Genomic DNA, 25,244 nt, shown 5'->3' on the forward strand with positions numbered 1-25,244 from the left:
TGCAAACTTCTTCGGGAGAAAAGAACTCCAGCTCGCTTCAGACAATGGCAGTTTATTTAAGCCTCATCTTTCACCCCCGGGCTCTTCGCGTCGCTTTTGGTTAAGGAAAAGTAGAGGAGGAAAGGAAAGAGATGCCTTAACTTCGGCCAGGCGACCGAATTTCAGAAACTTTGCCTCAGCCAAGGGAGGGTTCGCCGAGCTCATTGGAGGATGCTGGCTTCATTTGAAGCCTAGAAAGAGTTCACAAGCATAAACAGGAAAGCCTTACATCACTCTTGTGTCTGTGTGTGTAGGGGAGGAGCCCTGCCTGCTCTCCACTCGCCACTCTTTGTGGTCATGAATTGAGCGGAGAGCGTAAGGAAGAGAGAGAGAGAGAGAGAGCTTCGCCTTTCAAGCCAGGCGAAGAAGTGCCTGCGAGAGGATTGATTAGAGCGGGGTTCCTACGACTCACCATGCCCCTTCGGAGCGCTGAGGAGAAACCCAAGGATGAAATTGCTTTGGAGAGCTAAAATGGTAATCCCACCGCACGCACACACACACACACACAAAGCTTCCTTGCGTTTCTTAAAAGGCTTTCTCTGCACAGGCAGAGGGATTCCTGCCTTTCGGGACGCCGAGGTTTTACTTTTTGAGAAGGGAAACCGCTCGGGCGAAGATCTGGTGCTGACTTCCCAGGGGGAGAAAAAAAAAAAAGATTTTGAAGTCTTTTTTTTTTTTTAAAGAAAAAAAAAACCCTGCGACTTAGTGCGAATTCGAGTTTGGAAACGCCGCCGCCTGCAATCTAATTCTCCTTCTTAAGTGTGGGAAAGAACGGCGGGGGGGGGGGGGGGGAGAGAAAGGAGGGAAATGAATGAGTTAATAAGCTTTTGTAAGCATCTCAGAGGCTTTAGTCCTTCGTCAATCAAAAAGAGTTATTTTCCTATATATATGTGTGTGTGTGTGTGTGTGTTTTAGAATTGTTTATTGTAGTGATTAAACTGTAACCGTACAGCAAGTATCGTTACGCTATAGTATCCTGAGCCCTTTCAACTTTCTGACATGCTATTTTTTTTTAAAAAAAAAAAACTTTAATGGGGTTTTGATAAACCTTATCTGATTTTCTTCTCAAGTCCTGATTTCCTTTTTTTTTCTTTTTTAAAAAAAGCTGAAATAAAGTCAGCTAATTGTTCTAGAGTTCCTGCAATCTGAAATGCCTGTGTAGCTTTTAAAAGGTGCAGCTATTTGTGCCGTTTAAATGCTGACGATAATAGTTATTGGCGATATTATGTGTGTATGGGTGGGGGGGAATATTTCCTTATGAAACGATACCGCAGAACTATTTGAAATATGTATAAATCCTGGGTAGGGTGCCAGAGAAGTTAAATGGAAATGCAATTACCTTGTTATTTATTCTAGCTTTTTCTCCATTGAATAGCTTGTAGTTTGGGGGAGATTTGGAGGTTTTTTTTTTTTTTTTTTTTTTTTTTTGTATGCCGGTTGTCCTTTGGAAGGTCTCTTTTGAAACAAATTGTGGAGCGGCTAGCCCAAACACGAGGCAAATGGGGAAAATGACTTTGTTTCTATTATTATTACTACTAAGAAATCCAAGCATTTCCTTTCTTCCTGTGGCAGAGCTCAATCCAAGACTGGGGTGAAGAGATAGAGGAAGGAGCAGTTTATCATGTTACCCTCAAAAGAGTACAGATTCAACAAGCCGCCAACAAAGGAGCAAGATGGCTAGGGGTGAGTGAAAATGCCACTTTGGCATCTTGTAAAAGTGCTTAGTGGACTTTGGAGTCCCAGCTGAGAGCTGCATTCCAGGCTGCTGCCTGCCTATATACTATGCATTGTGCTAAAGCCGGGTTTTCACATTAAAATACTTTCTTCATACTGTGTGGGGGAAGTGTAAAGTAAGGATCAATGTTACTTTTGGCCATATAATACATTACCACAGTTTCAGAACAAATAGAATTTTGTTTTTTAAGAAGATGGGGGAGTCCTCAGTAGTAGCTGAGAGGCTTTAATGCAGATGTTCCAAAGTTTGTGCATGTGTCGAAAAGCACTTGTGAATTACTTGTGAATTACTGCCCTTCAAAGTTAGTACCGGTAATTCTGAGCGAGGTGGACCAATTTTCATTTGCTTTGCTCCATATTATCTTCTTTTAATAATCATGAGAGGACACTTTGGTAAAAAGCTGGCTCTGGTTTGGCAGTGCCTAGCTGGGAAACTTTCTGTGGGACTTCTAAACACATACTTCTAAACACTCTCTGAACACATAGTGGATACAGATAGTATTTGACTTTCAACCACAATTGAGCCCAAAATTTCTGTTGCTATGTGAAAAAGTTGTTAAGTGAATTTTGCTCCATTTTATGACCTCTCTTGCTATAGTTGTTAAGTGGATCACGGCAGTTAAACTTGTAACATGGTTGCTAAGTGAATCTGGCTTCCCCATTGACTTTGCTTCTCAGAAGATCACAAAAGGTGATCACGTGACCTGTGACATTGCCATAAGCCAATACCCAAGCGGCAAAATTTTGATCATGTGACCATGGGGATGCTTCAACAGTCATAAGTGTGAAAAATTATAAGTCACTTTTATAAATGCCATTGTAACTTCAAACAGTTACTAAATGAATAGTTGTAATTTGAGGACTACCTGTCTTCCTTTGATTTTGTATCTGCAGTTATGTTTGTTTGCCACTAATATGTTTTAAAATGGCAAGGTTATACTTTTCTGATAAATCAAATCCAGATGTGTATGTTTAGTATCAAGCTGTGCTTTACAGAGTGAATCCAAAGTTGGGATTAAATGGCAACAATTCCATTGGAGCAATGAGATACAATTTAATTAGATGTGGCAATATATTTTATAGTTGAGCCAATTTTCTTTCAGTAGAGTAGAGCAAAAATACTCCGAATTTACTTCCAGCCAATGTGGTATATACATTTGAATGTGGGATCATGTCTTGAGAAAAAAACCCATACAGATACTTAGCTAAAAAGCTCCCTGGGTGAATTTCATTTTTCATTAACTTTCAGTCTAACCTACTTGGCAAGATTGCTTTGAGGAGGACATGAAGACACCTGTGTATGTTGTCTTGGCCTCATGGAAGAAAGGGAAAATATAGATGTAAGATACATTGTTAGTGACTCAGAATCCTCATTAATTCAAGATTGATGGAAAATTGCTTACAAGATTATCAGGATTAACGCAATATCCAGCATGAACAAAAACAGTTGTCAGATGAAATGTTTCATCTTGGTTTCTTGCTGACTCCAACAAGTTGGGATTAAGAAAACAGTATCTTTACCTGTCTGCATTTCAGCGACACTGCTAATTTAGAGAAACTAAGACTGATTGTTTTTGAACTATTACAATACCGCATCCTACTTGAATCATGACTTCAGGAAGGATGGCCTGTACCAGGGAGACCCAGCCTGATGGACACATTTGAGATTTTAAGAATATGTGTATACTCTCACAAAATAACTTCAGAGGAGGCGTGTCCATTAATAAAATGGCCACCATAGCTAATTTTAATACTAGCTATCTGTCATTCCCTCTTCCCACTTGACATTATTGTTGCTTGTTTTTGTCGTCTTTTGGTGCAGATGGGTATTACTTCCAAAGAAAGTGCTGGGCCCAGCTGTATTTTTTTTCATAACAAAGCTTGTAAACCATTAAGATAAGAGCTTGGCAATTTACTTTGCAGGATGCCATTTCCCACAGTTTAAAAAAATTAATGGGAAGCTTGATATGAATGCAAGTTGCATGCACAATAATGGAGATTATCTTGGTGTCCTAGATGCATGGTATAAAAGCAATGGAGGAATGGAATCACACCTTACTCCTGTGCTCCCATACCAGCTCTGAAACTTTAGGATGCAATGCATAGATGTCAAAATTAAATAATAAATTAAAGGCTTTTATCCTTCTTTTGGCCCATATATATTGGAGGTTTATGCATGCAGTGAGTTACTATGAAAAAGTGGCCAATATGAGTATCTCAATGAAGCAACTATAGAATGAGTATTTGATTTTATATACAGCCATCTCTGAGTAAGTCTTACATGGTAATTGTGGGATTTATATTAATTTTATCCCACAACACACACATACACAAACAAGTTTGTGTATAAAAAACCCAAACCCTTGGAATTTTTATTATCTTATATTGAAAAAATTGTAGGCCAGACTAAAAATTGACTAAGGCCAGACTAGGTAAGAATAGGCAAATGTTTTAAGTTACTGAACACACTTGAAATCTTTTGTGAACATTCTTACTAACGACTTGTGGTTGAAGAACTTATACACTTATAAAATGGAACCTATTGGTAGATTTAACCACTCACAAAAGCCTCATTTATCAAAAGAGAAATTGTGGTTGCTTTCTGAGATTTTCTCATTTGGATAGGCATTATCAAAAATAAGATGATCCTGTAAGCTAGTTAATTTATTTCAATATATACCCGTCAATTCATTACTGACACTATCTTGAAATATCATTTAAACAACATCTTAGATTTTGTACTATGGTGCAACCAAGTAGGATCAGCAAATTTTGCAAAACTTATAGACTGTGTTGCTAGTTTCTCCTTTTTCATATTCTGAAGGAGTACAAAGTGTTCTTAGCAGAACGGATGAATTCAAATCTGCTTCCTTCGGTGGCAGATTTCCCATCAATGCCTTCTGTTTATAGGGAAAAAATAGTTTTTTAAAAATAAAATATTTGCATATTTTTCACAGATGGCAGTTTTTGCTAGGGCACAAGGCCACCAAGAGTGCTTGTATGTCCACTAGGTGAGAAGCTTTATTTTTTGTATGAAGTTGCAGGAGAGAATTTGAAAAGACCCATGATTTGGGATATGAAGAATGCCAAAATGTTTAGCTAGCTCAGCATTAATAATTTTGGAAGGGCATTGTGATTTTATTGAAGGCAATTCAGTCCAATCACGTCATTCTGAACCCAAAATAATAGTGCTACTTGGAAGAGCAATCCTCTCTCCCGCTTTTAGGAAGAACTTCATTTGACTCTTCTGATTTTCTCATTCTGGGCTGGAGGAACAAACTGTCCAGTGAGAATGCATATCTGCAGCCAGATTGATTTGTATCGGCTTGTAAAATGTGTGTACAACATGCCAAATATCACTGACTCCTGGTGAGATAGCACATTGAAATGAGATCCTGAAGCAGTGGTGGGTTTCCCCTGGTTTGGACTGGTTCTCAAGAACCGGTAGTAAAACCAGCGGGAGGCTCCGCCCACTGACCCAGACGTCAGCATAGGTGATCTGCGCGCATGCTCCCGATGCGAACTGGTAGTAAAGGTAAGTAGAACCCATCCCTGCCCTGAAGTAATTGGTGTGGGGGAGAGGGAGATAGAAGCAACAGAGGGAATTAAGATGAGAACTGCATGTCAAGTATGGAATGACAGTGGGGAACATAGTTAAAAGTTTATTTCTAGAAGAAAATTCTCCATTTAAGACAGTTTTCTTTATATTAGGATCACTTCTACTTTCTACTGTAATATAGTATTCCTTCTCATACTTAGCTTTAATAGAAGCAACAGAATTTCAAGAGAATAACTAGTTCTGAGATCAGCAATTCACAGTTCCTGGCCTAAATCCTAAATTTTTTCGTTTTTTTCTTGCCACCAATCCAGAAGCAAGAAAGATAGCTTAAGTTGGCTTAAACCTGCTGGAATTCATTTTGGAGAGCAATAAAAAGAGGTCGGGCCCAAACTTTTGCACACAATTCTTAAAAGCAGCCCACCATAAAACTAATCACAGTTTGTAGTGATGGTACAAGGATTTTGTTATTCCTTTAGTTGATTTAATTCACTGTCAGCAATACTTAAAACTGGGAACTGCTAGTTTCTGCTTGGGTCAGCAAGGGATTTTTTTAGTATAGTTTGAAATTTAGTCTTGTTTCTTTGAAAGGTTTCATTTCCTAGTCCTCCATAATCTACTGTTCCAGGAAAATAACTGCTTTTATCTTTGTGAAGCTAGACATTTCTCTCTCCTGCTCAAGTTATATGCAAAATAGCCAACTATATAAATATAGCTATACTTTAGGTACACAAAACTCATGAGGGAAAAAATATCAACTTTTCAGTTGAGCAGAAGATAAAATAAATGGTTATAGATTGATTGATAGCTTTAGAATATTTAGAAGTTGGTAATGCCTCAATAATCCTTTTTTGTAGAATAAATTATCATTGTAGTTATTTTTCACAGTGTGGTATGAAGAGTTATAATTTGAGAGCCTGTATAATCTTGTATAAGAGTTGATCCACTCTACCAATAATTGGATTCTGTATGATGTTTATTACAGGCAGATGCCAATAACACAAATGCTCTCTTTCTAATGGAGGTATTGTTCCTATTGTTAAGAACTTCAAAGGAAAAGTTTATGGGTAGTCTTTCTTCATACACTCCAACTATCTTTGTTCCCCCAGAGATGTTCATGATATCTTTGTTCCATAAGGTCTATCTGCTTTTCAGGAGGAGGTCTTGTGACTGTCCCCTCCCTCTGATAGACATAAAAAATGACTGCTTCAGGTTTCACTTCCCTGTTGATTAGAAATCTCTCAATGGCCCATTGACATATTTATTCTAGATGAATAAATCAGTCCGTGCATATTATGTCACAAAAATGTTAGTGTTCTCTCTTTCCTACTTAGATACTTTGTGGTGCTTCATTTGATTGTAAAAGCATATTTGCTTAGTCTCACTACACTGCAAAACCCAAAAATGTATTAATGCATTATTAAATTAAGTTAATACAGTTAAGGAAAAACTATCAATGCATGATAACATATACACACTAGGGACAGCTCAATTATTCAGATCCTGAGCCATCCTTTTCCTAACCTGCGAAGCTGCTCACACAAAGGTAGAAGAAAGAAGTTTGTTTGACAGAATTTAAAATCGCTACTGTATTTGAGTTCTTTGATATACTGAGATTAAATGTGGTTGAGCTGAAAGTATTCAACAATACAATTAGTTCTGTTATGATTTTAAGTAGTTTTATACAAAGGAAGCTGTTGTCACCTTGCTAATACTGCCTTGCTTTTGAAACTTTGATAATTTGTTGTAGAGTAAATAAATTCACGGAACAGGAAAAGAGAAGTTTGTAATGTGGAGAGAGAACTCTTGCTTATTGTGAGGACAAAGAAGTTTATAAACAGACATGAGGGTTCTTGTTTTCAGCTTTGAAACTGTATTTAAGGCTGTGCTTCCCACCACAGTCTCTCTTGGGTCAGATATGTTTATTAGTGTGTGTGTATTTTTCAAGATTTCCTGGGCATACCAGTTTAATCACGAATTTTGCCTTGCATTTCTTGCAGTTTGACACTGACAGACTGAACTTTTTGTGACTAGAAGAGATAAAATATGGTATTTGAGTAGATATTAAAGACAGAGTTCTTTTTCATAGGCATTGAAGAAAATTTCCTTTATGAAGCGTATACAAGTAGATTATTTTTGCCACATTTATTGCCACAAGATTTTAATTCTCCAAAACAATTTCACATAGGGAGAATCGGTGAAAAGCCAACCATCACATGAATGAAAGGGAAGGTTTCATCTTCCTTGTTCCATTCATTTACAGCCTTTCTTTCCTTTCTCTTTAGCTTTTTTTGCCCCATATCCCTTATGAAAACTGAAAGTGTTTCCTGGTTCCAAAGCATTACTCTTTTAGTTGTTTCAAATAGTTGAGAGCTGGTTGTTGGCATTAAGGTATTGGACTAGGACTGGTGAGAACTAGGGTCAAGCATTCACTTAACCAAGGAAGATCCCTGGATGACTTCAGCCCAGTCATTTTCTCTTAGCCCATCCTACCTCATTAGGATGCTAAATTAGGGATACATTGGAGGAAGGAGTGCTATGCCTTGACTGCTGGAGAGAGGTAGCATATAAATGGAAGAAATACCGTGTTTTCCCGAAAATAAGACCGTCTTATATTTTTTTGAACCCTGAAATAAGCGCTTGGCCTTATTGCCATGTGCTCAAAAGCCCGATTGGGCTTATTATTAAGGGATGCCTTATTTGGGGGAAAAAGGGTAGTTACCTTAAAACAGTAAAGAACAGGGACCTGTAATTTTTGTTTGTTTGTTTCTCATTTCCTTCAATAGTGTTCTGATGGTACTTATTCTTGTCTGTCTAATACCATTTCAACCCACACCAAAGTTCCAGTCCCCTGTACTTTTTTCATTATTTTTGGAAAAAAATAAGAGTTATTCGGGCCAAAATTACAGTGAGGAAGTTCTGGTCTTCTTTTTAGTAAACTCAGGAGTTAAGATTCAAGTTCTACTATATGCAGAACTGTACCCTCAGTTCTGTTTCTTGGACCTGATAGCAACTGAGTATGTTGCAATTAGTTTTTAGAGCAACACAGTACAGTGAAACATAATAGGATACTTCCCTTAAATAGCAAAGCTTGTAACTGAGAGATGTTTGGTCCCTGGAGTGAGAAAAATGCATATTTGTAGCATAATGGCCATGTATGAATTTGAAGCTGTTGGTTTATGGGCTCTTGGAAATAAAATGTTTTCTTTGTTCAAAATAGTTCCCTGCCTTCTGAAAACATTGAAAGAGAGCTGTCCCGATGGCCTCATTATAGCCAAAAGGTCTGTGAAAAGTTCATAGAGAACTGTGTTAAGCCACTTTTTCGTCCATAGAGTGGAAGCCAGCTTTCCATCCCTTTTGTGCCTTCTAAGATGGCTCCTTAGCTGAGGTCATGTAACTAGAAAGCCTGCCAAGAGCAAAAATGTTTGCAAGTAATAGCAGTTCTCCTCTTCCAATAAATAAGTTGACACACAAATGTTGAATTCCTGAGCCGTTGTTTTAACCATAGTATTTCTGGTTTTATACTTGTAAATTCTTCCCATCACGTTTTGTTGTACAATATCTTTGTATGTACAATTATAGAAAAATTTTGTCATCTCTTTGGAAATTTAGCATGGGTTAGAAATCTCTTTTTCCCATTCTGGAATGCTTTTCAAGAGCAAAATATCCAGAAGGTTATTCGAGAGAAATAAAACTTCTCATAATGTTCGCCTTTTCAGGAAGATAAAAGTTTCACTCCACCCCATTGTCCCCTGCCTTTAGTAGCAATAAGCTTATGTTTCTTTAGAGAGGGTGAATGTGGGACATAGATCACCCTTTCCCTGACTGGGCTGGGAAGTACATAATGCGCATTTTGCAAGGCCATTTAGTAATTTTTTAAAAAGTGGAAAAGAAATAGGGATATCCATTAATGTAATACCAGATCACAGTTCATTCCTGACATTGTGTGGGAAAGAAGTAAGAATTCCAGACATTAATGGGCCACAGCTACATGGATTTACCAACTTTTGTATTCTTACTGTATCAAGGAATCATGGTGAATCCAGGTCTCTTTCACATCTGTCATACTTGCCAGAAGGCATTCCCAACTATGTTATACTTAGGCCTGCAATATATCCCTTCCTTTGCCATGCTCTACCTCTAGCTTGGTTCTACCAAAATCTTTTGTAGAGTTCCAGCAGAAACATCTGACGTATCATATTCTACACCCCTGGAAAGTGTAGAATATGATAGGTAGGCATTGTTGCATTCTTATAGATTGGGTGCCCAACACATCTGTTTCCTACTGGAGGGAAGCCTTAGCATCATTTCTGATTAAGTCAACAGTGCTATTTATTCATTGTGCAGTCTATTTAATTTCCATGCCCTACTTTTAGACTTTGTCACATGTGCAGTAATTTATTTATTTGGAAAATTTATATTTATATTTATATTATACAGTGATTAAAGGAGACTTACAGGAAATAAAAACATAAAATAAAAGAAATAAAATAACAGTAAAATAATAATGCACACAGAGAGAGAGAGAGAGTAACAACACACACTCATACCAGCCATTTAATGGACTCCATCCCGCTCTGGGTTCCCCAGGCCCGCACGTCTTCAGGGCTTTCCAAAAGAATGTCAGAGTGGGGGCCAGTCTAATTTCCAGAGGGATGATGTTCCAGAGGGAGGGAACCACCATGGAGAAGGGCAGCCCCATTACTATTGTAATGTACATGTACATGTAAGTGTGTAATAATGCACCAAATCTATTTAACTGCATAACTATGTTGCTTGTCCAGCAGCTAAAATGTTTTATATATAAGTACGTGGACTGTGTATACTGTATATGTTTACTTCCCTCATGTTCTCATCATACGCTAAATAATAACAATAGTTATTCTAAATAAAATATAATAAAAGATTTTTGCTTGTTTAGGCCTGGTATCAGTTCCAGAATTTCAGAAAGTCTTAGGCAAAGCAACCCGAATGAAAATTAGATGTGTGGAAATGCAGGTTTCTGTCACTTTTTGTGGTGCCTTAGTTGCCCTGCAGAAGTGGAGAATGATAGTTTTGTTGCAATCAGACACCATTAATTAATTTTGGAAACTTCCAGCAATTGCCAGTCTACCCACACGTAGGATACACTTAGGAAAAAGGATGAATACCAAATGTTTCTGATTTATTCCTCCATCTCACTCCATATATACTTATTCTCAATCTAATTCATCATCACTCTTCTCCCTTTTATTTCAGTTTATAACTCATCCAATATTCTTTGCTGCTCTTGCATTTCACATTTCCATCTGCAGTGCTAGGATGGCGTGAAAGAGCAAAATCAAATTACATTAAAGAAGTGCAAGTTTTTGCCCAAAGATCTCTGCTACTCAATCATTGTTATATTTGGTTTGTTTCTTTTCAGTGTCTTAAATAGTCCTCCCCTCCATTCAGGGCTATGTGTAATTGTCAACATATCAACATACATGTTGATTCTGGTTTTCAGTTGGACAGTTTTGTTGGCATAACATGAGAAAATATAGGAGGCCTTTTAAAAATATCACATTGTAATATTCCATAGCCTATTCACATTCCTGGGAAGCAATGTGCTCCTTAATGTTATAGCAAAAGCCTACCCTGAAATGAAATTGATTCCTAGATGAAGTTGCTAGTCTTTTTTTTTTTATCTGATTGAAGTCTTTGAAGTGGATCAGCATTAAAACCCAGCAGCACAGTCCTATAGATGTATATTCAGTTATAAATCTGTTTGATGGTGTTATAGTATTATTGATTACTTCTATCAAATACTTCGTAAAATAAGTATCCAAAATAGTAAGAATAATGCAAAGAGAAAAAGTGGGTAAATAATAAAGTCATCTAACCTTTCTTACGGTAGGAGTGTTCTGTTTTAATAGTGTTTGCCCAGCAAACATCTAGTTGAAACATATTTGGAATCATATTCCTTTCATTTAGATTTATAATAGGCTTACAAATAGATTTTCCCATGGTTGAAATGAAAACTGGCCAAGGCAGTTAAATAGAAATTAGAGCTTCAGCTTTATGGTACTGTTTGTTTGTTTGTTTGTTTGTTTGTTTGTTTGTTTGTTTGTTTGTTTAAGTTATACTTTGCACCTTTTCACTGTGAAGGGCTCCACAGAACATGTAATAAAATGTATATAAATACTCATATATAAAGCTTAGAGGAACAAAAGACTAAACCCTACTGTATTAAAATCATAAACAAGATGTAGAAAAATACTGGGCTCATGGGAAAATAAAACATTTGTTTGCTCCTAATTTTTGTAAACTTTTTTCAAAGTTGATCCATAAGACATCTAAGGTTTGAGACTGGGATAGACTTCTCTTGCCTGATGGTCTCCAGATGTATTAGTAAGGGATTCTGGCATTGTAGCCCTCAAACATCTAAAAGAATCAGATTGCAAAAACTGTGTTCAGGTATACTTAAATATATATTGTAAAGTTTAATGAAGATGGGTCTGCTAGAGTTTAAATAAGACTAATGTAGAACAGGATTCAAGGACAGTACACATTAGCAGGAAGGGAACTGACTTTCTATAACAGGCATAGTTGGTGTTTGCAGTACCTAGGAGAGTTCCTAAGGAAGACAACTCAACAACGGTTAGATCTTAACTGTGAAGCCAGCTGAGGGCCCAAGCTCCTCTTATTAGTCAAAGGTATTTAGGTAGCTAGTTAGTTGATAGCTAGTTAGCTGATAGTTAAAGATCAATATCTGGAGGACTCCAAAGTGAGGATAGTTTAGTTCTGGCCTTTCCCCCACATTAAAAAAACCTTCATAATTATAACTTTTACCCTATGTTTTATGTTTTGAATGATTATGTAAGATACAGTTCTGAAAAATATAAATATGATTAGTTTGCAAGCTATTTCTCAAAATCATCAAACTTTAAATAATTTAGAAGAAGCCGCTGGAATTAATACAGAATCCCTCTCCATATGACTTAATGAATCCCTTGTGCTACCAAGGGATTTTCTTCTTTTTCGTACATGCAGTGCCTTCCTTTTATAAGTCATAGGATTGTGTGCTGCAATTGTATTTTTTTCAGCTACATACTGCCTTTTGTGGCTAATACATTATTTTTAGACAATATTCCCTGATCTTTTGATTTCTCAGTTTTTAATTAGGAAACTCATAGGTTGCCCTTTTTGCCAGTTTATTAGAATGCGACGACTATTTCAACTTGAATAGGAATGTTTGAAACTAAAGAAACTAAACCAATGCAATTAAACTTGACCAAGGAGATGCCATCAAGATGTGAATTTAGTGTAAGGCTAAGGAGCAAACTACATCCTTTTCTTTCTTTTTTTTATTTTATTTATTTAAAAATACAAACAAAACAAAACAAGTAACAACAAAACATACAGAACAGGTAAAAAAAAATTCAATATACATCTTATCAAAGTTGTCGCAACTGTAATCTATGTTCTTATTTGTGCTTTTGACTCCTCCTTGTTTTGGTCTATTCTCTTATATCTATTTTTGTAGTTCACTGTTAACCTGCATTAGTGGTTTGTGTTCCTATCCCTATATTAGGTCATTCCAGTTACTTCCTAATCTTTTTTTCCTTTTCTATCTTCCAACCAAATGTACCACTTCTCCCATACTAAATAATAGTCATGTTCCTCTTTTTCTTGTAATTCCTTTGTGAGTCTGTCCATTTCTGCACATTCCATGATTTTACTAATTACTCTTATCTTCTGTCGGTATGTCATTACTCTTCCAATTTTGTGCAAAAATTATTCGTGCTGCTGTTATTATATGAATGATTAAATACTTTATTTCCTTTTCATATTGTCCATTTATTATATCTAGTAGAAAGGCTTCTGGCGTCATTTCTATTCTTTGTTGTGCAATTTCTTCTATTTGTGTTCTAATCATTTGCCAGTATTGTTTTGCCTTTGGGCAGGTCCACCACATGTGATAGTCGGTTCCTTTAAAACTACATCCTTTTCAGTGCAGTAGTGAATCTTGAATCATTCCACTAAATGCACGTCTATGGAAATTCTCAATCATCTAGGTCAAAGTTTCTCAAATGTGCTTTTTTTGTTTTTTCCCAAAAGGCAACTGGATTGCTTTTTCTTGAGGAAGAAGTTTTGCTTCTCATCCAAGAGGCTTCATTGGCTCTGGCAGGGTGGTGGGACATGGAAGGAAGGACTGTTAGAACTATCCTGCCCTCCCTCCACCATCCAGTCAAAACTGATGAAGCTTCTTGGATGAGAAGCTAAATGAAAAAAACAGTTCAGTTGCCTTTTGGAGGAAAAAAGACACATTTGAGTCTGCTAAATGTATCATTAAAAAAAAACAATTGATAAACAAAGCAAAACATTTATATTGAATCCTATCTCAATTAGGAAAAGTCCAATTTAACTGTCTTTTGAGTTTATTATATTTTCATTATGAAGAATATCTTCTGGACAAAGGAAAATAATTTATCTCCTATATATAGATGCTTATTTAGGTTTGACCAGAAATTATTATAAACAATGCATGTAGAGATTACATTACCCAATGCATGTAGAGATTACATTACCCAGAGAAGTTAATGCTCCTTCTTCAGATAACTTCTCCAGTTATCTGCTGGAGGGGAGTTGCAAATTGTTTGCCCTTCCAGCTATTTTTGATGGAAACTATTTCATGCATACATGACATGTGTCTCATTTTGTGAACCATATTCCTCTCTGGCTCTGTTGGTTACCAAATTGTAGTTGGTTATTTGTTTGATTATTGATATCCATGCATATAGTATGTTTATAATCACTGTTCGTTGTTTGTTTGTTTGTTTTCTAGAAAGCCCCTTAATAATGCAGAAAACTAGCAATTGCAAATTAATTATTTTAATCTTTTAAGTTAGTACCATTGCTTTTCATAAAATTCTATTTTACATTATACTATTAGTTCTTATAGTTAACAATATCAATATGAAATAGTTTATCTGCAGAGGTTTGTGATTATTTATTATTTCACATTTTTTATTTTCCTTTATTCTGTAGTTTTATTCAAATTATATAAATTTTGAATACATTTACTTTTATCTCAAAGACCTTAAATATACAGTCTTAGTAGTATTGATATCATGATGTGTATGGTGTGTTCTATAATCTGAATTGGTAATATGGTGTGTTCTATAATCTGAATGTGTAGTATTTATGTTAGACTATTTTATCTTTTAATGATATGTTATGCTGGTCAATTACTAAAATAAAAATACTACTACTACTACTACCACCGTACTACTACTACTACTACTACTACTACTATTACTACTACTACTACAGTGGTGGGTTGCTCCCGGTTCTGTCTGGTTCTTTAGAATCGGTAGTAAAAGCGGCCGGAGGCTCCGCCCGGACGTCATAATTGACGATCTGTGTATGCGCAGAAGAGCATGAGCGCGAGCAAGGCAAAAGTGCATGCGCGGTCCCATTGCAAACCGGTAGTTAAGGTAAGTAGAACCCACCCCTGTACTGCTACTTTTTTTTTAACAAAGTTTATTTTCATTTTTAAAAATACAATATTTTACATATTTACATACAAGGTTATTGCAATTAACGTACACAAATCTGCGCCTATACCACTAATACAATCCATTTCATTGCCCTCTTTTTTCTTTTACCCAATTATACCATAAATTCCAACATTTGTAATAATCAGAATCTTTTTGGTTCCTAAGTAATTTCGTTAACCGGTCTGCCTCTGCGCATTCTGTAATTTTCCAAATCAATTTATTTTCTGTGGGTATTAATTCGTTTTTCCATTCTTGCGCGTATAGTATCCTAGCTGCAGTAGTGATGTGGAGTCCCCTGTACTACTACTACTGCTGCTGCTGCTACTGCTGCTGCTGATTGAATATAAGGGCAGGATATGAATAAATAGAACAAGCATTCTATATTTAATCACAGAAACCAAACTATAAATTTGCATGTTGCTAGCTACAGTTTAATATGCACTACTTTTCATACTGCTTTTGTTCCTTCTTAAAGTAGCAATCAAATGTATGAAATAGAAACAAACCAAGCAGTGTCTATTGACAAAGGAAGTTCTAAAATGTATTTCATGCATAATCAAAGATGATTAGGAATTTCGAGGGCATTTCAGTCGGTCATCATTTTTATCCCCCATTCCCGCCCTGTCCCCATCCACAATTTTCAAAGCCAGGTGTAACATCAAGTTCATTTCTTATGATCTCAGAACTATTGTTGACAATAGTCTGGGTTTGACAGCTTTGGCTCCAGTGGAGCTTCAGGTCATCACTTTAGGCTGGATTTTGAGCCAAAAGAGGCCCACAGCTTCAGCTGCTAGCTGCTTGAGGAAGCCCTGCTCCAAATCCAGAGCTGTTCTGAGCAGCTTCAAACTGCTGTTCCAGCTTTGGCTCCTTTTACTAGGTTCCAGCTCTGTAGTCATGGGGTTGGGGAGGGGGATGCTAGCGATTGTAATACGATTGTAAGATTAATAACATTTTCTAAACAATGTTATTGAATAATAAATACCCCAAGAGATAATGTGTTCTTGTGAAATCAGTTACGTCCTTAGTTTGTTACTTTTAGCAAACTTTGACAAATTTTAAGGTAGCGTGACATAAATGACATAAAATAATCCAGCTAAAGATCAGTTCTTAATTGGCTTATACCTAGGCTTCCTGAGAAAGCTTATATCACAATCTTAGTCCCAAAACCCTCTTTTATTGAGACAGCTATGAATTATGGTCATTCACAGCCCGTAATGATTCACAAACAGTCTGTGAAGATTCTGACAGATGTCTGCTCGAGTTGACAGTCTTTCAGGGTAATGTTGATAAGCACCCACCTTTATCTCCCTTGAAATGAGACCTAATTGTCAATTAAGTTTTGCAAGGCCAAATGGAGCACAGAGTCAAACGGACTTCTCAGAGCTTGAATTGACTATATGAAATAATTACTTCCTGCAAAGGCTCATGTCTGTTTGCTCCTCTTTTATGTCTTATGGGAGGGGCCAATCATCTCCAAGCCTTACTCCCGAGTTGCCCTTTTTTAAAAAAATTGTTTTTGCCTTCTAGCAGCTCTGCGCATGCGCACACTGGGAACAGGCTCATACTGTTCTTCTGCCTTGCTGATGTCAGATTCCTGAGGCTCTGGAGGCAGCACATAACTACCAGATGGCCCTGGCCCCCTTTCGGACAGGGGGAGCCCTCGTCCGAGCCAGGACTGGCCCACGTTTCTCTCCAACCTCCTCACTGTCCGAATCTGCTGCCAGGTCTGCTGGCTGCTGGCAGGCCACAACAATACCATGTAGACAAAATCTTGCCAGACTAAACTAATACAGGTAGTCCTTGACTTAGAACAGTTCCTTTAGTGACTGTTCAAAGTTACAACAGCAATGAAAAAAGTGACACGGCATTTTTCACAAATATGATAGTTGCATCATTCTCATGGTCATGTGATCAAGATTTAGATGCTTGGCAACTGACTTATATTTATGATGTTTGCAGTGCCCCAGGCTCATATGATCACCTTTTGTGACCTTCTGACAAACAAAGACAATGGGGAAGCTAAAATCACTTAACAACCATGTTACTAACTTAACAATTACAACTATTCACTTAATCACTGTGGTAAGAAAGGTGGTAAAATAGGGAAAAACCTCTCTTCCTCTTTCTCCAATCAAGCTCCAAACTTGCCTCTTGTCTCATCCACTTCCTTAGTGGGGACGAATCCCTCTCTTCTTCCTGGGAAACTGCTGTTTCACTATAGTTCATCACACCTTCTCCTACTTTGTAGACACAATCCAGAAAAAGAGCCCTAGTACCACTTCCAAACTCTGTTTCAACTCCAACGTTCCCAACTCCAGTTCCACTTCAGTTCTGGAACACAACAATCCCCTCCCCCCATGAATTATGTTCTTGATCCAAAGCTTGGAGCTATAATCACGCCTTTATCTATTCAGACTTGTATGACTGTCAAGGAATACTTTGAACCAATTGTTCAATTAGTGCTTTGTCTCCTGAATTAGAGCAGCACTCAAGTTAAGCAAAGACATGAGCATTCAAAATTAGATATGTTGTAGGGAAAAGCATGAATTTTCTCAAAAAAAATAAGAATGGCAGAGCTAAGTAATATAAATCGGAAGCGACTCAAGATCAATTAAAGTGAGAATTTTATCTCATAGTCAAATTATGGATATCACCCCTTGATGATGTAGGTCAGGATTGTCAAACTCATGACGACATGTTGTTGTCACATGATGGATCACAACTTTTTTCCCCTTTGCTAAAATGGGGGTGGGGGTGGTCAGTATGTGATGCATCTGGCCCGTGGGCCATGAGTTTGACACCCCTGATGTAGGTAGAACAATTAACCTGAACAATTTTAAAAGAGAATTTACCAAATTCACAATATGTAAGACTGAGGCAGAGGGACTGTTAGTGGTGACTTCTGAGGGACATGAGAAGGATCCTGTTGCTTTTATGTATTTCCCACTAGCACATGGTTCTACCACTTTGATGGTAATCCAATAGCACAATTCTTTTTGCCCATGGTATTTGAGTAGCCAGCCTTTCTACCTAAATCTCTGACTTTTATATATAGAGATGTTAAAGTGATACATTCTTTTTCTTCATTGATCCAATAATCCAATCAAAGCTCTTTCAGAGATTTAGAATGTCCCTATGGAAATGATTGCTCTAGCCTTATCTTTTTTTCAGTAGATCATATGGAAGAAAACTTCCTTTATGGATGATTACTTTGGATTTAAGGAAACTTTTCCTTAAATCTCCCTTGAGGGAGATGGGCGGTCTAGAAACACGAAATATAAATAATTAAAAGTCTTATCAATTGATTTAAATTAATCCTCATACACTGGCAATTACTCAAGATGCAGGTTTAATTTAATTAATTGATATCAACAGGCTGCTAACCATTACAGGTAGTCCTCGACTTACAACAGTTCATTTAGTGACCGTTCAAAGATACAACGGCACTGAAAATAGTGACTTAGGACCATTTTTCACATTTACAAATGTTGCAGCATCTCTGTGCTCATGTGATCAAAATTCAGATGCTTGGCAAGTGACTCATATTTATGACGGTCGAAGTGTCCCGGGGTCATGCGATTCGCTTTTGCGACCTTCTGACAAGCAAAGTCAACGGGGAAGCCAGATTCGCTTAACAACTGTGTCATTAACTTAACAATTGCAGGGATTCACTTAACAACTGGGGCAAGAAAGGTCATAAAATGGGGCAAAATTCACTTAACAAACACCTCACTTAACAATAATAAATTTGGGTTCAATTGTGGTCGTAAATCAAGGACTACCAGTACTGATTTAGATTGTTCATATAAACAGACTATTTGTAAAAATTGGACCCCCAAAAATCAGTGATCAGGGACTCTCCATGGTAATAATTATAGATATACTGTAGGTCCTGTAATCCAGTTTGTGAACTATTCAGTGTGTAGATGGCTATAGGATGGAGCAGAAGATATTAGTTATTCACCTGTGTTTATCTTTCTGATGGAGCATTAGGCTAGGGGTGGGGAGGAATCACTCAGTTGGAACAGGTACTTAATATTGCTTTTGCTAGCCTAGCTGACCTCCCCACCCCGCCGCCCAAATGACATTTTGTGGTTGAAATGCACTGATTTATTTGAAACTGGTAGTTTTATTTTTTGAATTAGGATCAAGGCAAAGTTATTTAGTGGTCTGATGTTCGGCCATGGAATGTTAACAACAACTGTAGTAAGCAAGGAATTGCTAATTCAAGGCAGTCATTTGCATAGTATAACTGTAAATGAGCTTGTTGCATCTTCTATAGCAGACATGTTTCATAATAATTTCATCCATTTCTGCACGACTTCTGTTATATGAGAAGGAAAGTAATTGTCCCATAATAATCGCCTTCATGTTATTTATGATTACAGAAATATCTCCCAAGTGTATAATAATACATTTCACTGAATCTACCATGAATTTCTTACATAAAGACAAAGTGTAAAGCATGCCAGACATTAAACTGCCTATTGCGAATAAAGCCCAGCTCATCCTGAATGTTTCAGAAATTTGTCATGATGATATGCTGAAATTAATTCCACGTTTATTAACTTAAACTAACATTGACATGAGATAGGGAGTTAATGAAAAAAATAAAATCCTTTTTCTTCTGAAATGTCCTTAAGAGAATCAAGATCTATTAAGTGAATTATTGCAATATACTTTACTAACTGAGATCAAAGTAAAATGTGAAGTTAATGAAACACAAAGCTTTTTTTCTTCTGAAATAACTCCGAGGAATTCAAGATTTAGTGAATTGTAGCACTGTATTTCTCATCTATATAATTTTTTAATTATGCTTTTCTCCCACATCCACTTATTTTCAAAAGTAAAATATAAAGTTCTTTTGGACTTTGTGGCACCATTTCCTATGTGCCATCCTTCTCCAAGCCCCAGAATAGCAATTCATGGAAAAACATATTTTCTGAGAAATAGGAACTGTCGAGTCAGCAGCGAGGATGAAATCAAGGGGGCTGGCAGAGGATTTGAACCCACAGCTTTGTAGTCTGGAGCCAAGACTGCTATCTGTTGAACAGCAGTTATGTTAATTAAATGTGGGTATTCCAAGTACTTCCTTAGAATAATATTATTACTCCTGATCCTTCTATTTTTCTTGAGCAGATTTAGTGCTGGTCTGCTTTCTTCATGAACTGACTGCAGATGTTTTCAATTGCTCCTTAATTTTTGTTTCATGTTCTTATACATACAGTAGCTTCTCTTGTAATTCCATTCTATATTGCTCTTATGGTGGTTATCGAGCAGATAGATGTTCCTGTCAAAAGCACTGCCTGATGTTCAGGTATAAGTCATCTCTTGGGTTACAGATTTCCAAAACAATATTCTATTATTTAAGGCATTTAGCAATAATCTTGCCCCACGAATGGAAATCCCCTGCACTGTAATTTACCAGCTCTATAAAGAGCTGAATTGCACATTTTGAAATGAGTGGGCCTTGTTTTGTTAAGCAGTTTGATTGAATTGCTACATCATGAGGGTTATTATTAATAGGTTTGCTATACATCTTGATTGGCAGAACATCTGTTATCAAATTAAATGTAAATAATACTTTTTTTCTAAATCATTTAATAACTTCCACATATAACTATTTGAATTACCCTTTGGGCCACTCACAATAATATTTGGGAAGAGTTGCAATGGAAATAGTGCTCAAGAACTAAAAGATGTATTTCTGTGATGAAAAATATACACATTTGTATTTACCAATATATAATTCCTAGAAGCATTCTCTATTTGAGTAATGTGGGCTGGTTTGGTTTGATCTTCAGTTGCACCTCCATCTCTTTGGGAGAACTGAAATAGGAGATAAAAGCAGAGGGAGAATTGGAAAGAAATTAATGGAAAAGTAGAGAAATAAAAATATGAAAAATATAAGGTGTGTGTTTTGTTCCTATAACTAGTTTTTTGTTTTGAAAACCACTGCTATAAGTGGCTTTAGAGTAAGTGGACCAAGTTCATCTGAACTATTTTCAGGCCTGGAGTTAATGTATACTTAAAATAGGATGAACTTCTTGAAGGATGTAGTATATGTATATAATCAAAATGAGGTAAATAAAAATATGTCTTAATCTTTTGCTTTCACTGAGTAGTCCATCAAGGACATAAGCCACCTGTTGTTTTGAATATGTAGTCTGTTTAGACAGAGTAGTGTGGCACCTAATTGACTATGAAGTATTTAGACAGATGTAATTATGTGGCACCTAATTGTGTTCTTGGAAGCACAGACATGTTTCTAATTGTGCTGCAGAATCCACCCATAACGCCATATTGAGTGTTTCAGCCTGCTGCTCGTTTGGCCATGTTCTATTTGGCTCATTTGTATATATAATCAAGCAAGGAGACTTCCATCTTTCTGCAGTCCAAAACAGCTTTCTATTTTGAAAAACAGCATCTGGAAAGAAAGGGAAAGAGCTGAGAAACCATATTCACATTGCAAAATCCTGCATCTTCATTGATGATGAAACACTCAAGTTTATGTATTTGCCCTGGTGATATCTCTAGAAGGAGCAAGGCCTTCTTTTACTTTTTGAGGGAGGGGGTTAGGGGGATTGGGATTTTAAAAGTCAAAATATCCTACCAGCAGCTTAGAATCATAACACAAAAATAAATGTTTTCCATTAAATTTCAAGATGTGATCTTGGGAGCTTTGATACTGCATGTGATCCAGTATTTTACAAATTAATCAGTCCAATCAATCAATCATTCAATCAATTGGCAGATAAAAAATAAAGGTTATGGAAGGTTGTTCTTGCATGCCAATTTTTTAGGTGTCCACGTGTATACATGCTATAGCATTGTTAGCTAATCCAGCTGTACCAGACATAATATAATTAGGTTACAGCAACGATTCTTCTTTATTTCCTGAAGGCAATTTCAGAGATTGGAATTAATGGAATATATTCCAATAATCTGCCCTGTAATAACAAATTTGCTATAATGCTTAATATACATAGAAGTTTATCAAAATCTAACCTAAATTATAGGGTATAGAAATAATAATACCCTAAATAATTAATTGAAAAAGGCCTGCATCACATTGCCTTTTAAATGTAATCCTGATAAAAATTAAACAAGATTATAACCTCTCCCAATATCATATTCCATGAAAGTACATATGGATAAATGCATATACATTCTCATGACGTTGGATTAAAACAATGCAAGCATGAGTAGACAAGACTACAGAGAAATAATCTGTCAACTATATAGAATTATATACTATTTAGCCATCTGAGAAAAAGAAATGATAAGAGATGGGGACATCTCAATTTGCATGGGTGCCATCATATCAGTGCTGCTCATAATCTTAAAAGAGATGAAGACAATGAATCTGATGGAAATTTTGTGTAACAAAATATCAGTTTTGTACAACTGTTAAAACTTCCACTCGTCATCTTGTATGTTGAAATGCCAATGTCCTATGAGCCTTATCTCTTAGTTTTAGCTTAGATTCATGTGATACCTAAGTGTGTGTTGGTTGACATACAGCATGTCTAATTCCTTTGCATTTTTCTGTAACAACAGAACAGAATAACAGAGTTGGAAGGGACCTTGGAGGTCTTGTAGTCCAACCCCCTTGGACACCCTATACCCTTTGGCACAAATGGCTGTCCAGTCTCTTTTTGAAAAGCTCCAGTGATGGAGCACCCACAACTTCTGAAGGCAAGCCATTCCACTAGTTTATTATTCACAGTGTAGTGTCCAGTGGGAAAAGATTGATCTAATAAAATGTGCAGTATTGTGTTCTATAGTCACTTGCCTCACAACTGGTGCAAAACAGAACAAGGACATAGAATGCTTGGAAATTGTGAATAAGTTTCACTGATTGCACATCTGTTACAACATGGGAAATCACGAGTTATTCAATGAGTTTTGTTGATAATTTTGTATTATGTATTATGGTAGTTTGGCTGTATAATTGCGCAATCTGGTAAGAATATTTCTTTATCATCTACGCTTATAATGAAAAGTAAGAACAGATTCTAGAGTGAAAGCCAGGTTAGACACTTGCAATACTACCAACAAAGAGACCTGGAACATTTTAAATAAAAGTGCATTTGTCTAATAATTCTTATTCCAGCAGGCTGGTCTGGCCTAACCTCCCTTTTAATTGCTTTTAAATTTGTTTTATAAATTGGGGTGTTTTAAATTTGTTCTGGGCCAAAGTATTTAATGTATTTTTAAATGATTTTTTAACGTTTGTACTATGTGTATTTTATCTTTTGGCTGTTCACTGCCCTGAGTCCTTTGGGAGTAGGGCGGTATATAAATTAAATTAAATTAAATTAAATTAAATTAAATTAAATTAAATTAAATTAAATTAAATTAAATTAAATTAAATTAAATTAAATTAAATTAAATTAAATTAAATTAAATTAAATTAAATTAAATTAAATTAAATTAAAATAAATTAAAATAAATTAAAATAAATTAAATTATTAAATTAAAATAAATTAAAATAAAATAAAATAAATAAATAAATAAATAAATAAATAAAAATAATGCTTTGGAGCCCAAGATATCAGGTGCATTATTCTGGCTGTCCAATATATAAATACATGTCCTAGAAAACCTTTTGTATTTTTTCAATTAAATAAATGCACTGAATTGGTCAGTTTTATTATTGATTATCAATTTATATGCTGCTTCAATTATGAAAACAGTTTTATGTCAGGAGGAATGAATAATATCCTTGAGGGAATGGACTTTTATTTTGTTGCAAAGTCTATTCTAGCTACTCCTCCCTTTCCGCATCTTCCAAATTCAGAGGAACTCTCTTATCTTTCACAGGTTAAACAAATTGTTTCCGAATTTCCTGAGTAAATCTTTTCCCTTGCTTTTCTCTTTTTAAAAGTGTTTTTTGTTTTCTTGTTACAATGCTTTCTACTGTTAAAATACACCCTTTAATCTCAAACCAGAGTCACTTTTTCCAATCTGGTTGACCAACGTTGCAGTAGATTTGAATAATACAAGTTTTGTGCTTTTGTTATGCAGTGTAATTAATAGAGGCAGCATCTTTTAAGATCTATTCTAGACTCAAGAGACATATTTACTCACCTGGAATTACTCTGTTTCTACGGATTTTATAGTAGGTGAGCAGTTTAGCAGCCATAATGCATTCTTTGAAAGGCAGAAAAGAAATGTGGCAATTTTCAGAGAGAATGGAACTGAACTTTTATAACTCGAATATAAATATGTTGACATATTGAAAAGTTTTTCATAAATGTCACAAGGCTACTCATGTGTCTCATAGGAGCGACACTGCAGTAACAAAGTAATTCATACATCTATGAAAAATATAAATCTTTACTTTCAATTGTGACTTCACTTTACAAAAGTTCTTTGTGTCCTATATTTTATTGTTCCAGGAAGATGCAGGAATAACATTGGGTTTACTACCAGCATCTGTTATTTTAAAGCTTATGACCTGAGTTTCTTATTTAATTTCTAATTCATATATCTACAGTGAAATTTCAAATAAAACAGCCAATCAATCCACAAGAATAACTTAAACAAGTAGCTAGTCTAAAACCTTCATACTATAGGAAATACTATCAACTTCTGAAGTGATCGCGACTCAAGATAAAGAAACAGATTTTTTTTCCAATAGATTCTCTCTAGTGGTGAAATCCAAATTTTTTACTACCGGTTCTGTGGGTGTGGTGTGGTGGGCATGGTGTGGTGTGGCTTGGTGGGGGTGGCAGGGGAAGGATACTGCAACATCTCCAGTCCCTCCCCACTCCTGGGGGAAGGATATTGCAAAATCTCCATTCCCACCCACTCTGCAGCCAGCCAGAGGTGGTATTTGCCGGTTCTCCAAACTACTCAAAATTTCCGCTACCAGTTCTCCAGAACCTGTCAGAACCTGATGGATTTCACCCCTGATTCTCTCTTTGATGTAGAGGAAATATAGTAGGTTGATGAGGATCTTCAGAGGACCCCTGCTTTTGATGACCATAACCCTTGTTTTTGATGACCCCTGCTTTTGATGACCATGAACTGAGATATACTTGGAATCTAGAGAACGGCACCTTCAATTGAAAGTATGATTATTAAAAGATCATTGGTTTACATTCCTATATCAATCTATACTAGAGGTGTTATTCAGCTGGTTTGTACCGGTTCACCTGAACCGGTAGCGGAAATCACTGGTGGGCCCACTCACCTGCCCCAGCTGTATGCCGTCCTATTTAGGCACGTTTGGTTTTTTTTTTTTGAAAAAAGTTTTATTTTAGATTAAAATAAAAAAACAACAACATAAAAATATCATCCTTACAAACAATTATAGACAGCATCTCAATCGGTTAAAATCATTTCGTGCTTACAATTTTCCAGATCTCATCATATAACAATTATTC

At 36.2% G+C, this 25,244-nt stretch overlaps 1 protein-coding gene across 1 annotated transcript in view; it reads left to right on the forward strand.

The window, feature by feature from the left end:
- Positions 1-405: 405 nt before the first annotated feature.
- The window catches only part of RGL1 (ral guanine nucleotide dissociation stimulator like 1), a 106,137-nt gene continuing 81,298 nt past the window's right edge, over positions 406-25,244 (forward strand). The window contains exons 1-2 of the mRNA XM_070939279.1: positions 406-513; positions 1,612-1,722. Coding sequence (XP_070795380.1) covers positions 487-513; positions 1,612-1,722 — 138 coding nt within the window. The 5' untranslated portion in view covers positions 406-486. The remainder of the gene's footprint in view (positions 514-1,611; positions 1,723-25,244) is intronic.

This window comes from Pituophis catenifer, unplaced genomic scaffold, assembly GCF_029215685.1.
Source record: "Pituophis catenifer annectens isolate HBS135680 unplaced genomic scaffold, rPitCat1.0.hap2 SCAF_3, whole genome shotgun sequence".
Classification (NCBI taxonomy): domain Eukaryota; kingdom Metazoa; phylum Chordata; class Lepidosauria; order Squamata; family Colubridae; genus Pituophis; species Pituophis catenifer.